The 14,321-nt window shown below is 34.3% G+C and overlaps 1 protein-coding gene across 24 annotated transcripts in view; it reads left to right on the top strand.

The window, feature by feature from the left end:
• DOCK7 (dedicator of cytokinesis 7) overlaps nt 1-14,321 on the top strand; it is a 211,200-nt gene that overhangs the window by 113,497 nt on the left and 83,382 nt on the right. For 11 of the 24 annotated variants that reach the window (XR_011439391.1, XR_011439392.1, XR_011439393.1 and 8 more), the window contains exons 21-28: nt 1,621-1,785; nt 3,521-3,690; nt 7,371-7,463; nt 8,656-8,745; nt 9,703-9,798; nt 11,471-11,611; nt 11,707-11,820; nt 13,790-13,960. Coding sequence is in view for 18 of the 24 variants with exons in the window: in XM_023642006.2 (XP_023497774.1) it covers nt 1,621-1,785; nt 3,521-3,690; nt 7,371-7,463; nt 8,656-8,745; nt 9,703-9,798; nt 11,471-11,611; nt 11,707-11,820; nt 13,790-13,960 (1,040 nt within the window). In the remaining 6 variants the exon portion in view is untranslated. The remainder of the gene's footprint in view (nt 1-1,620; nt 1,786-3,520; nt 3,691-7,370; nt 7,464-8,655; nt 8,746-9,702; nt 9,799-11,470; nt 11,612-11,706; nt 11,821-13,789; nt 13,961-14,321) is intronic. The other 13 variants (XR_011439396.1, XM_070268987.1, XM_070268988.1 and 10 more) reach the window with 2 other exon arrangements.

Consider the following 14,321-nt stretch of genomic DNA (forward strand, 5'->3'; position numbering starts at 1 on the left):
TGAAAACCAGATTACAGAGAGTTAAGTAATCATCGAGATCATGAAAGGAACATACAGAACATATACTACTTTTTAAAGAAATTAAGTTAGAAGAGGAAGCAGGGTTGATTAGGGCATAAGAAGGGGGAGATTTGAGCATGCTTACATGCTTTGAGAAACTGGGTCGAGGAGGGAGAAAGACATAAGATGTGGAGGTACAAGAGAGTTTGACTGTTGAAGCAGGCCTGCAGGACAGGAGCGAAGGAGGGCAGATCCTTCTTACCTGGAGAGGAATGCTGCTGACTTTGGAAGGAGATAAAATGGTTCCACATTCAGATAAATTTGTAGTAAAAACTTGAGGACTTTCGTGCTTTATAAATTTCTTCTGTGAGAAAGAAGGCAAGATTTGCTGAGAAGGGAGTAAGGTGGACCTGAGTTTTGAGAAGGATTTTGATGATTTGGAATAGCTACTATGAGGAAAAGGAAAAGACATTAACCAGGAAGACAGGTAGAATTGCTAAACCCCACTGAGGTTTCTCTGTTTCCAGTCTCTTTCCCTTCTAGCTCAGTATATATAGATTAATCTTCCTAAATGACCACTTGATCTGATTATTCCACTTGTAGGAGAACTTAATTGGCCTCATTAACTTTTCATAATTTCCTGTCTCGATTAAATAAATCACAGACTCTGAGACTCTAATGTTCAAAATGGCTATTTGGTTTACCCATTTATTCAGTGTGCTACCAAAATTTTCCAACTTTTGCAAAATTCGTGTTATGTACTAACTTGAATGGCTAGGTATTGCTAAGCCTGGTAATTTAAAATGCTATACTGTCTTACCTCAGCCTATTTTCATAGCTTTTTTCCTTCTAATTCTTTTACAAATTCACTCGTTTCAGTCAGTTTGCTTATACTCTTTTCTTATTAAGTTGATAAATTTTTAATAATCCACTTTTATTGTTAATGTTTTTATTTTTTTAAATAAAAGTAACATGCTCATTATACACTATTTAGATTTTCAGAGTCATCTTTAAAATGAGAAGTTACTTCTTAAAGGTGATACACAAGATCGATTTCCTTTTTTTTTTTATCATGTGCTTTGAATTGTTTTATAAAATAATGGGTACCTGTTGGGTGATGTTTTTGTTTTTTGATGAAGCAGACTCATACAATTTTCATGTTAAATTAGTAAAATGAGTTTTTCTTCGTTTTGCTTAGAAAAGTGTTTCTGATTCAGCTAATACAAGATGTCATTAAAATGAATATCAAATATCACCTTTATATACTTAATGTGTATTATCACTATACTTAATACATATAGCGATGATTAAACATTGATGTTTTTGAAACTTACAGTCTAGAAAAGTTAATGTAGGCACTGGTTGGGTGGCATAATGGTTAGGTTCACATGCTCTACTATGGCGACCTGGGATTCGTGGGTTTGGATCCTGGGTGTGGACCTACACACCACTCATGAAGCCATGCTATGGTGGCATCCTAGAAGTGAAATGGAGGAAGGTTGGCACAGATGTTAGCTCAGGGACAATCTTCCTCACCAAAAATATATATATATGCTAATAATAATAAATAAATGAAAAATAAAAATTTTAATGCAAAAATATTTTTCTCCTTCTTAAAAGTTAATCTAGGTCAAGCATCTTTTGAAGCCATGGCATCAATTATAAATCGGCTTCACAAAAACTTGGAAGGAAATCATGACCAGCATGGCAGGAACAGCCTTCTTGCATCATATATCTATTATGTTTTCCGCCTACCAAATACTTACCCAAATTCACCATCACCAGGTATTTTGTTCTTTTTACTGTGAAACTGTCTTGCATAGATTATATGTTCATGGCAGGATTAAAACAATCTTGTAGTCCAAAGTGTGATGCTTTCATTCAATGTAGACATTTATTGGATGCCTGCTAAAAGCATGGACTGTGCTAAGTGCTGGAATTAAAAGGATAAATAGGTTACATTTTAAAGTGTCATTAAGTATACAGCTTCCTTTAATTGAAATTAGAGAGAACTTGGTTGAATTAATTCTTGGAAATGAACCTTGAAAATAATTTTTTCCGTCTCTGGAAGCATTTTATCATTCTGTAAAATAAATCAAATGTTATATTTGTCATTCAGAGTGCTATTGGACATTAAAGAAGAAATACAGTGGCTCAGTAGTTCCCTGGAAACCCTGTGAAACCTACACTAATATAAAAGATTATTCTCTAGAAGCGTTCTGATCTCTTCATGTTCAACAAAATAATATAGCCTTTCTGAATACTAGAGTCCAAAGTTACTTGCTTTTTCTATGACATTAGTGGTTCTAGTGGTAATGGTGGTGGTGGGGGGCGATGTCTTAGTTTGAATAACTCTTTAGTTGTTCAGTTACTTGGTAATTATGTTGTGCATACCTTTCAACCTGCTCACATATTTGTCTGTATGAGTCATCATTCATCACTAGTGGTAATGCTAAGCACCCTTTTCCAGCTATTGGCAACATTAATATTAATAATGGTGATAAATGACATTCATTATGAAGACTAGGCACAATAGTAATCTGATGCTAAATTTTAGCTCATTTTATTTCTTAATTGCAAAAAGAGAAGCAAATAACTCGTATTCTGGTTTATAATTTCCTATCTTGATGTTTTAAATCTATAGCACTTGAGCCTCTGAGTATGTAAGTGCTTGTGGACTGTGTATAATGCTCCTCCATTTACTTTTTCATTCAGTACGCTATTAGAATTTCACAGATTTTGCCAAATATCTTTTTTACATGCTGACCTGAAAGAATATATAAGTTAATTAGTTTACAGGTGTGTGTCATTTGTGAATAAGACACTCAGTAAGATTTCTTTAAGAAAAATGGAGAAAAATGTGGATACAATTGGAGATAAATGTGGTACATAGAACATGGTTGAATGATGATATCTGGCTTGATTTTAGACAAAAAGTGATTCTTTGCTTTTTTATATAACCTGGGCTCTTAGGAGAATTATCTTTAGTATACATATATTTATGTATATCCTAAAGATGCCATTTGGTTACAGTTCAGTTGTTACTGATGAAGATAGAGAAATAAAGCATAGTCTCACTTAAGAGATGTTGACAGTAAATTGGGTCTCCCTCTAGTGACTGTGTGTCAAGGGGCAGAGCAGGAGGGGTGGGAAAAAAGGAAGACATCAGCTGGAGCATTTTGGGTCCTCGATTCACCCATATCTAAGTGAAGGTAATGTGTGTGTGTTTCCTACTGCTTTTGTTTTTCAGTGCACATGTAATATATAATCATAGAAACATTGAGGAGGTATTGGTTTTATTTATGATTCATATGGTTTTGCCAACTACTGTAAAATAGAATATCTTAGTGTAGCTATCATTAGGCCTTGAGTGTTTCTTTCTTGTTTATAGTATTATTCATTTCGAAATAAAAGCACTTCATGATCTTTGTGGAATTTTGTAAGTAGCAAAGTTTTTTTCAGATCTCTTCCTGACTAATTTTCTTTGTTTAATTATGTGTTGTTTTGTATTCAACCCTAGGTCCTGGGGGTTTGGGAGGATCAGTGCATTATGCCACAATGGCTAGATCTGCTGTGAGACCTGCAAGCCTTAATTTAAATCGTTCTCGAAGCCTGAGTAATAGTAATCCAGATATATCTGGGACTCCCACATCGCCAGATGATGAAGTACGGTCAATCATTGGCAGTAAGGTAAACTGAAGATATGCATCTATAAATTTGGTTTTCAGTTTATGATCAAATGAGAAATTTCCAATTGTTTTAATTTATTCTTAGTTTTAAAATATCTTTGAGTTAGTAATAAGCAACACATACATTCCTATAAGTAAACCATACGTGTTTCATGTTTCTATTAAAATATTCTTGCTATTACAAACTGGCTTGTGCACTCTGCTCACGAAAATCTGCTGAATTCAAAAATTTATCCAGGATGACCAGTAGCATAACTCACTTTTGTCTGTCTGATACTCCATCATGTGAAAAATGGTTAAATTATCTTGTTTCTTTGAGCAAGATCCTCCTAGGACTAACTCCTTCACTTCCTTTAAGTCTTTGCTCGGAGGACCATCTTCTCGATGAGGTCCACTTTGACTACCTTAATTAAAGGTATAACCAGAACCTCTTTCTCCTCAGCCTTGTCCTGGGACTTCTGATCGCCTTATGCTGTTCATCTCATGACATTTACTACCTTTTAATGCAGTGTATAAATTAGTTACTTCTTATGTTCGGTTTTTAGTGTTTGTCTCCCTTTATCGGAGTATAAGCTCCGTGAGGCCAGGGGTTTGTTTACAGATGTATCCAAAGCACCAATGATGTCCAGCATATTGAAGGTGCTCAGTGAAGGAGTGTTAGTAAACAGTGGGTATCCATAGCAAGAATAAACTACTTTTTAAAAAATTGAATTATGCTTTTGTTTGTCCTCTTCCTATCAGGATTAATTAGATATTTAAACATCTTAAGAGATTTGGCTTTATGAAAGTTTTGGTTAGTCTTTGTTCCATAATATAAAATGCAGAACTCCTAACATTTGAGAATACTTATATCAACAGGTATTTGTTACTCTAGTGGCTGTAGAACCTTATTTGAGAGACTGTCTTCATAATTATTTTGCCAAAACTAATCTGTTTTTTGTCCTAGCAATATTCTTTTAACATTCAATCATGTAAATGTATGGTTATATCAGGTTTGAATGTTTTGCTTGTAATCAAATGCCAGTGCAATTTTATGTTGATATATAGTTTCTTTCTAATGTTTCATCTCCTATTTTTTCATTTATTTTTCAAACACTGAGAGGTTACTGTGTGCTAGGCACTGTGCTGAGCACTTCTGGATATAAAGCCAAATCTTTGTATTATAACATGAGTGTTGATGTCAAGTCATGTACAAGATGGGCCTTGCTTGAGGAAGGAGACTATTTATATCTAAGGGACAAAATAATAATGTCGCAGAGATTTGGCACAAATAAAACTCCTTTTCATGCGTATGTGCACCCATTTGGTTAATCTGTTCTCTGTTAGTTGGAGATCAGTAAACTTAGTAATTAAATTAGTAAATATCAGTGATGAATTTGCTTAACTAAGGGCTATTTGATACAATTCTTAGCTTTATAATACTTAAGTTACGGAAATTATTTGCTTTATAAAATAGTTTACTACCGGTTTTCTTTAAATAGTTAGCTTTAACTTGATATAATTATAACTATTGAGAGCCTCAGTATTGTGGATATATAATTAGTAGCACAAAGAGATTTATTATTTATTCTCGCATTACTGATTAGCCTATGCCTTAGTCTGAAAAGAAATTATTAAGCAAAGAGTTAAAAAGTGAATTTAAGAGTACAGCAAAGTTATTGTTATTCTTTTTGTGAAAATATGGTAGAGAGAAGAACACAAATGTAATTTTGCAGAAATCAGATGCTTATGTTTTGTTATTTTTGCAAGATAAGTAGTGATTATAAAAACTGAAAATGGCAGGCAGAACTTTATGTTTATACAGTGGAAACATAATTTGGGAGACTCGTGAAAAATTTTGTTCTAATGTATGAAAAACATCGTGTGCTGATTTGCTTTGATTTGAAATAATATAATGGGGTTCTGAGAATGCAGGTATTTTATTTTAAACAAATCTGATTACATAATTTTACTAGTATTTTAATATTGTCTAATTTACTTTGCAAGGAAGCATTAAAAAACACATATGTAAAGTTTTTGTTAAAACTATTTTTTGATAGTTTACTATATTTGAGGCATTGTACCTAGTAGCAGTTTACTTCCATTATTTAATTTGATCTTTACAGTGTGAGGGAGATACTGTCATTATTTCTATTTTGTAACTAAGAAACGGAAAAAGAGATTAGGTAACTCACCTTAGATTTTACAGTTAGTAAGCAGTAGAACCTGGACTTGAACTTTCACTCTCATCTTTACATTCAGTGTCAAAAATAAGGGGAACTGGGTGATTATTGTTTCATCATTTCACCCTCTCAGTATTTTTTGAAAGATAGTAAGGAAAAAAGAAGGGGAAATATTCTCCCTAAACCTAAGGCTTTAAGAGTTAGCAGTTTGTCTTTCCCTCTTCCCTTCCCCTTTCCCCTGTCTCCTTCCCTTTTCCCTGCCCCCCTTCCCTACTCTCATCTCCTTCTCCCCTCCTCCCCTCCCCATACTGTTGATGCACAGGCCTCCTTCCCCCAGATTGTTCTGTGATTGTTTAGAGGGGTCCCTGCACATCGGCAGTGGTAGTGCTTCACCTTCCGGGTGATACTACTGTCTACACAGACTTGGTTACCCTTGTTACTACTCTCTCTTTCTTTTCCCTGTCCTTGGGTGCTTTCTGGTTTGGGTCCATACTTGTGCCCTAATATTTTTAGTCTGCTTGTCTTTGTTATTACTCTAGCAGTCCTCTAAAAATCCCTACTAACTTACTCCAGTTCTCTTGGAGATTCCCAGGCTCCAGCCCAGATTGCGGAGTGAGCATTTCTGAGGGTCAGGCCCAGAACCTGAATTTCATAAACTTCGCAATTGATTCTATTGATCAGTCAGGTTTAAGGAATTGAAGTAAAGCCCCAGTTCCCTACACCTGGGATGATAATACCTCTTTCAGAGAAGGACATAATTCACTCCTGGTCATACACATTAGTAGCATATTAAATTAACTTTAATGATAGTGATCATGAAGATATAACTCCTATAAAAAGCCCCAGCATAATGTTTTTCCTAATAATATTTATATAAAATAGTAGCCCATTATGTTTAATTATAACAAGCGCAATAAAACGGAGCACAACGGCAAATCCACAGATCATTTTTAGGAAGGAGCAAATATTAGCCATCTTTCTTTTTTCTTAATTTTTTGCTTAATTTCTCCTATTGGTCCCTGAAAGAAAATGACAGAGGAGGCAAGGTCAAATAGAATTATGGAGTATTACTGCACAGAACTTTCAGTCCGTGACAGATGGAATGAAACTAAAGTCTTTTACACAAGAAGGGAATGTTTTTCTTTCATTTTGTCTTTTAAACCCTAGTTAGATTCAGAGGAAATTATCTGTTGCCGACTCATATCATCTTTAAAGGCAGTTTGGGGGACAGTGCTGTGGGAACTTTAGTTGTTGGTACTTCAAGATGGGGTGATCCCTTCACATAAAGAGAAATTACCTTTAAATGCTATACTTAATGCTCTGTGATTTTTTAAAAATTATGTAATAAGATAATTTTGGTGAACTAATACTTTTTAGGTGCTTAAAAATTTTGGTTGCTTTAACAATACTAATTAAAAACATGTTTGCATTGGAAAGTCTGGATTTCTTTAAGAATAATTTATAGCATGCCACATGTAATATTTCTTTCCTTTCCAACTGCTTTCTATTATATGCTTAGGGTTTAGATCGCTCCAATTCCTGGGTTAACACTGGTGGTCCAAAAGCTGCCCCATGGGGATCCAACCCCAGTCCAAGTGCAGAGTCAACACAGGTGGTGTTTATATTAGAGGTTTCTTTATTGGCTGCTGATGTTTCCCTTTAGAACATTACTTTTTAGTATATACTGTGATTTCAGTGGCTTGCTTTTTAATCATTAAAAAGTGTGTATTTTTGTTTATTTAGCACATTTTCCAACTGCCATGCATGAATACCACCGATTTCACCAGTAATTCTCTCCTTTGCTATTTCCTGTCTCCTTCCCCCCTTACACACCCTGTCGATATTTGGTGCCTGCTGCTCTGCAGTTGACGGCTTTGATGGCAGCGTCTGCTTTAGGGCTAGCACATCTTCAGTAGCAATTTTAAAATTTTTGTGCGGAAAAAACCTGACAGTTTTCCATTTTCTTTTTGTTTAAAGTATAGCTGTTGTATCATTTTCGTTTAGCATTTACTATCTTGTCATTTTTTTCAAAATCACTAACTAGAAATATTGCTAATAAGCTAAAATTAAATGTGAACAGTCTGTGATCCTCATGCTGTGAGATTAAATACCAGAGGCAAAAATCCATTTTAATTTGTACTGTGTTGCAAAGTATGAAATTTGTTGTAACTTAGTTGAACTAGATTTTGCTTACTTAAGTCTAGTTGCTTGATAGCTAATACTGCATGGTACCTCAAAATATACTTCTCATCTGTATATTGGCTTTGGAGGAAAATGCTCTTGTTCTTGAAGAAAAAATTTAAGTCCATGTTGAATATTATAACTGGTTTATATTTGATATAGTATATGGCAAACCAGAATAGTAATTTTTGATAATAGTGAAAAGTGAAAGAGACCATTCTAAACTTTTAGTTTTCTTTATTGAATATAAAATTTTTGATTTCTTTTGTTGGTCTGAGATCAGTGAGAAGTATATTTTTATGTTTTACATTTTCTTACTAGATATGTGCACGTGTAATGATCACACAGATAAAAGTTTCATTCTTTGCAGCACTCTGAATTTATATAATCATTAAAATACTCGTCTTTTTAAAGACTAAAAATATGTAGAAGCCATTTTGACACTTTTAATGCATTGTCATTAAAGCAGCTTAAAATGGTGAAAATGAGATGAACAATAAAATAGATAGTTGTTGAAACCACAATAAAACTCTCTTTAAAAAGTTGTATTAATCCTTGAGCTGCAGAGTCATCCGTAGCGGACGTTAATGTTCTTTCATCATTCATTCATCTCCACCCCATAGGCTCAGGATCGAAGTTGTAACCGTATGTCTTCGCACACAGAGACTTCAAGTTTCTTACAAACATTAACGGGACGCTTACCAACTAAAAAGGTAGATTCATAAAAAGACAATCCATATAGGGGGAAAACAGTTCTCACAGTTAAATAGATGTCAGATTTCTTTACGTGACACGTAAGAGAGGCTACAGTTACTGCCTTGTGTTTGAAAATGCATTTGAACAAGCACCACTTGTGTGATGCCTTTGGGGGCATCCCTCTTCAGTGTAGGCTCTTTTCCATTATTATAATGTTTACATCTTTGGGATTGACTGTTTTTAGAGTTTAGTGAATTCAAATTCGATCATCAAAATTTAGTACCAAAAAATGTATCAACTCTTAATTCTGTTTCTGTAACTGTTTCTGTTTTGTTTTAAATTTCCAGGGAAAGGAAGATGAGTTAGAAAAATTATCACTCTTAGTAAGATATGTTGATTTGCTTCCCTTATGCACAGTTTTGTTAGTCCTTTTTCATATTAGTATACACTACTTTGCAAATGCTTTGTATGCATATCCATTATAAGGCAGGAAATTTCTGCTATTTTTATAAAAAGACTTTAAATACCTGAAAACTTGAAAATTAATGGCTTATATCAAAGTTTAAATTTTTTAAAGTATTTCCTAAATTGTACCAGCAAAGTTCTAAAAACCAGCATATGTATTTGCAAATGTTGAAATATATATTTAAGACACAAGGTTTTATTTGTAACTGTGAGTTTTTGGTCTCGTTTCTGTTTGCAAGTACAATTTAGGAGGCTATTTCTCACCTGTCCTTTTAAAATTACATTTTACTGCAAGATAACATGTAATTTTTTCAGCTGTTCAACATGCCACTGTCTTACATGTATAAATAGCCGTTTCGTTAATGGGTGTCCTCACTGCATCATTGAATGGTTCACATGCCTTATTTTGCTTATTCTCATTATATCTTCATTTGTAGCTGCATTCTTATTTGGTTTGTGTTCTTAGCAGATATGCCTTTGATAATAACTTTGAATTTACTTCTGAATAGCTTTTTCACGAAGAGCTGGCCTTGCAGTGGGTTGTTTGCAGTGGCAGTGTTCGGGAATCAGCTTTGCAACAAGCTTGGTTCTTTTTTGAGTTAATGGTGAGCAAACTAAGCACATCCTTTAGTACTGTTTTCTTTAGTGAACAATTTTGTGTTAGCTCATTATTTAATGCTAGAAATCTTTTTTGATTGCCCATCTTAATAGTTTTACATGTGCCTCCAAGACAAAATTACACGTTACATCTCTAAATAAACACTGTGGATGCTCAGCACAATTTAGGTGGAATTATAAAGCTCACTTTAACTGTATTTTAGAGATGGTTGCAAAAGCTAGCTGTCTTTTTAAAGGACACCTGTGATATATTCTTTCTTAGTCTGAACATGCTGATGTATAATGGCAGCACTGTAGATTTCATACTAGAAATAGATAAAAAGAGCTTTATAGATAACCACTGCTTTTATGGTTAGAAAGCTCTTAGGTAAATGCCAGTTACAGCCAATAAAAAAATTTTTTTGGCTTAACTCAATAAATGATATTAAAAATGAATGAATTATTTTAATAAATATTTATACACACATGAACGCATATATATACGGGAGCAGCAAACGTTTATCAAGTGTGTACAGTGTGGTAGCACTGCCCTATGGGCTATGTGTTGTAGAGGCACAGAGAGGTTAAGTAACTTGTCTCAGTATACACAGCTTGTAGGTGGCAGAACTCTGAATCTTACTCAGGCATTCTGGCACTAGGGACCTTCCTCTTTGGCCTCTAGAAATCTGAAATGATTGAAACTTTTTCTTCCAAAAAATAAGTGCATAAAAAAATACATAAGAAACAAAGGAAGAAAAAGAAAACAAAAAAAAGAAGAAAAGAAACAAAGGAGCTTCCAGAGTATGTTGTAGGATCCTTCTCAGCATTGGATGTTACCTGTACTGGGGATAAGAAGACATTTCTTCTAGAGGTTTACTAATCTACAAATAAATAAATAAATAAAGTCAGGTATCATATGTAAAGTGATAGGCAACTTATTTTTTTCCCTAGAGAATAAACACCAAATTCGTAATTCATGTGCTGTTAATATAAGATCAAATTATAATTTTGACTTATTTTTTCATAGTCTTATATGTATGTTCAGATTTCTTACATATGAAATAGTCAAAAAGCTGCAGTTTAAGAGTTGGCTCTGCTATTTAACTAACTGTAGGACCTTGGCTTCAATTTCCCTGAATTTAAATTTACCATATTGTTGTGATAAGAATCTATATCCAAAAGCATTTTGTAAACTTAAATCGCTTTGTTAATTTTTCCTAATATTTTCTTATTAAGATTTTGTTACCAGTATTTAATATACACCCACCATATGTTGCTAGATGCTGAAGACATTACAGTGAAGTCAAGGTTTCTGACCTCTCAAAGCTTATGGTTTAGGGGATATGGAGTGGCAAAATTGTTGAGTCTTGGAAAGATTTAATTTAAAACTATTTTAAAGGGTGAAATATTTTTCTGTTGATATACACAATTTTTTTCCTATTGATAGCCAGGATAATTTTATGAAAGTGATGCAGTGATTGAGTTGTATTATGTTTGATATTTCTTTGGAATATATAAAATGTTGCAGGAACTTTTTCAAAATATTTGAGGAGCTAAAAGTATTTCAGCCGTCTATTAAATCATATGGTATATTGAAAAAATAGCCCTAATGTTCAGAGTTGCTATAACTGTTAATTACATGCATAAGAAATTAGATTAATAGCTTATTTATTTTTTCAGGTAAAGAGCATGGTGCACCATTTATACTTTAATGATAAACTTGATGCACCAAGGAAAAGTCGTTTTCCAGAACGTTTCATGGATGACATTGCTGCTCTAGTCAGCACAATTGCTAGTGATATAGTTTCACGATTTCAGAAGGTAATGATAACTTATTTTTTAATTAAACCTGTCTTTCAAGCTCACATTAAACTATCATACTTTTATTTGTTATTGCTTTTTGTTCTGTTTCCCAGGACACAGAAATGGTTGAGAGACTTAACACAAGCCTTGCATTCTTTCTCAATGATCTATTGTCTGTTATGGATAGAGGGTTTGTCTTTGTCCTTATAAAGACCTGCTATAAACAGGTAATACATAATTAGTGATAATTGGTAATCCAATAATTTAAATACTGTGTTTGCTCTTTTTCGGGCTGGAGCTAAGAGACCTTCTAGAATACATTCATATACTGTTGTGTTTTTTTAAACAGCATATTTTTATTAGTAAGGCAAAAATAAATTTCATTTATTTTATCAGGACACAGGACTATAGCAAGCTGATATCAGTGCAGCTAGCTTTTCCCTTGGGTTATACTGGTCCACTCATGACTCTTTAAGCCCATTCGGGAGTACACCATTAAGTTAGCAGTCTAAATGTAAAGCAGCCCTGAGATGCCGTGCAAGAGTAATATTTATACTGAATGAGCAGCTAACTGAACTTTTTGTGTCTTGAGTAATGTTTAAAGCAGCTGTGTTTTGCTATGTATTCTTCTGACACAGCCCTAGCCATTGTAGAGTTTAAAATCATGGACAGATGTTTACCCAAGCCCCGAATGTCATTCATTATCTTGCTTTTACTAAACTAAAAGCATCTTGGAACTTTTCCATAAACAGCTGATTTTGTTTTAAAATTTTTATCAACTGATTAATGAAACCTGCCTTTTGGAAAACGTTAGTTATTGGTCCTGATAGGCCAGTTGGGTAGTAAGCTGTATAATCATTCTAGAATTTCCTTTTAAAGGAGCTTTAAAAATACACAGATCACTGGGTCCCATCCAGCATTATTGAAGAGTTTGAATCCTGGAGATAGTGGGGGAGTGTGGGACACAGTGCTTGTAAAGCACTTCCCAGCTGGTCCACAGATTAGTTTTTGGAAACTGTTGGTTAAGAATGCTATTGGGCAGTCTAATATTTAGAATTTTGAAGGTCTGTTCTATTGGATTTCTTTATTGTATGTTTCTTTTATTAGGCAGAAAAGTTAAAACTACACATGGGCACTGACCCAATTGCAAATATTTGTAACAGTATGTATTATTTTCACTTTGTCCCCAAAATTTTGTGTACTATTGCTCCCAAAACCTGTCCTGTCTTTATTCTTCTAGCATTGACCTCCTACATTTGCCAGACATTGAACTGGACCCTAGGGATGCAAAAGCTGTTAAGTCAGTTTATACATGTCTCTTTAAGTAGCTTACGGCTTAGCTGGGAAAATAGACAGTTATAAATACAGGTTAGCGCAAGATGCTGTAAAAAGAGTGAGTAATTTCTTTTATGAGGTTATTTTGGCATACTTTTCCTTCATAAAGTGCATCTTTGAGAAGTGGAATTATTAAAGCTGTATTGGAAATACAGATGGTCCCCGACTTAGGATTTTTCGACTTTATGATGGTGTGAAAGCAATGCACATTCAGTAGAAATTGTGCTTTGAATTTTGATCTTTTCCCAGGCTAGTGGTATGTGGTGTCACTCTTGTGATGCTGGGCAGTGGCAGCAAGCCGCAGCTCTCAGTCAGCCATGCAGTTGTGAGGGTAAATAACTGATATGCCTAGAACCATTCTGTACTCAAACAACCAGTCTGTTTTTCACTTTCAGTACAGTATTCAATCAATTACATGAGATTTTCAATACTTTATTATAAAATAGGCTCTGTCTTAATGATTTTGCCCAGCTGCAGGCTAATGTAAGTGTTCTGAGCACATTTAAGGTAGACTAGGCTAAACTAGGATGTTCAGTAAGTTAGGTGTATTAAATGCTTTTTTAACTTAGGGTATTTTCAATTTATGACGGGTTTATTGGGATGTAGCCTGGTCGTAAGCTGAGGAAGATCTATATAAGAATGTGGCCTTTAGCCTAGTCAGTGGATTTATGCAGTAAATCTTGTAGTTCCAATTTTTAATTTTAGGAGTAACTTTGGAAAAAGCTGATACTGTTAGTTAAATCACAAAACCCAAAACTGCCCACTGAGTACTGTTTAATTCTTTAATCCGTCACTCCAGTGTTGGTATTAGAGAAATGATGTATTCAATTGATGTTCTCTTGTTTCTGCGATGGTTACAAGGTGTCTTCAAAGCTTTATTCATTACCAAATCCAAGTGTCCTGGTGTCCTTGAGGCTGGATTTTCTGCGAATCATCTGCAGCCATGAGCATTATGTTACATTAAACTTACCCTGCAGCCTGCTTACTCCACCTGCATCACCATCACCTTCTGTTTCTTCTGCAACCTCGCAGGTATACAAAGTGTGTGAAAAAATATTCTTAAAGTCCATATTTGTGAAAAAGCATTCTAAACACTGGAGGAAATTATAGGTGACAATGTTCAGTAATAACTGTGTGATAGGCTCTGTACTAAGTGCTTTGTGAATGTGAGTCATTTAATCCTAAGAGCAACTCTAGGAGGTAAGTTCTGTTACTATCTCCATTTTATAGATGAAAAAACTGAAACACAGAAAGGTCAGTAACTTACCCAAGGTCACACAGAAAAAATTGGCAGGAGCTAGGCTTTGAACCAAGGCACATGTTGGCTTTATTCTAGAACCCAAGTTCTTAACCATTATGTTGTACTTCTCTTACAGATTTGTGCACATGTGAG

Source organism: Equus caballus, chromosome 5 (genome assembly GCF_041296265.1).
Source record: "Equus caballus isolate H_3958 breed thoroughbred chromosome 5, TB-T2T, whole genome shotgun sequence".
Classification (NCBI taxonomy): domain Eukaryota; kingdom Metazoa; phylum Chordata; class Mammalia; order Perissodactyla; family Equidae; genus Equus; species Equus caballus.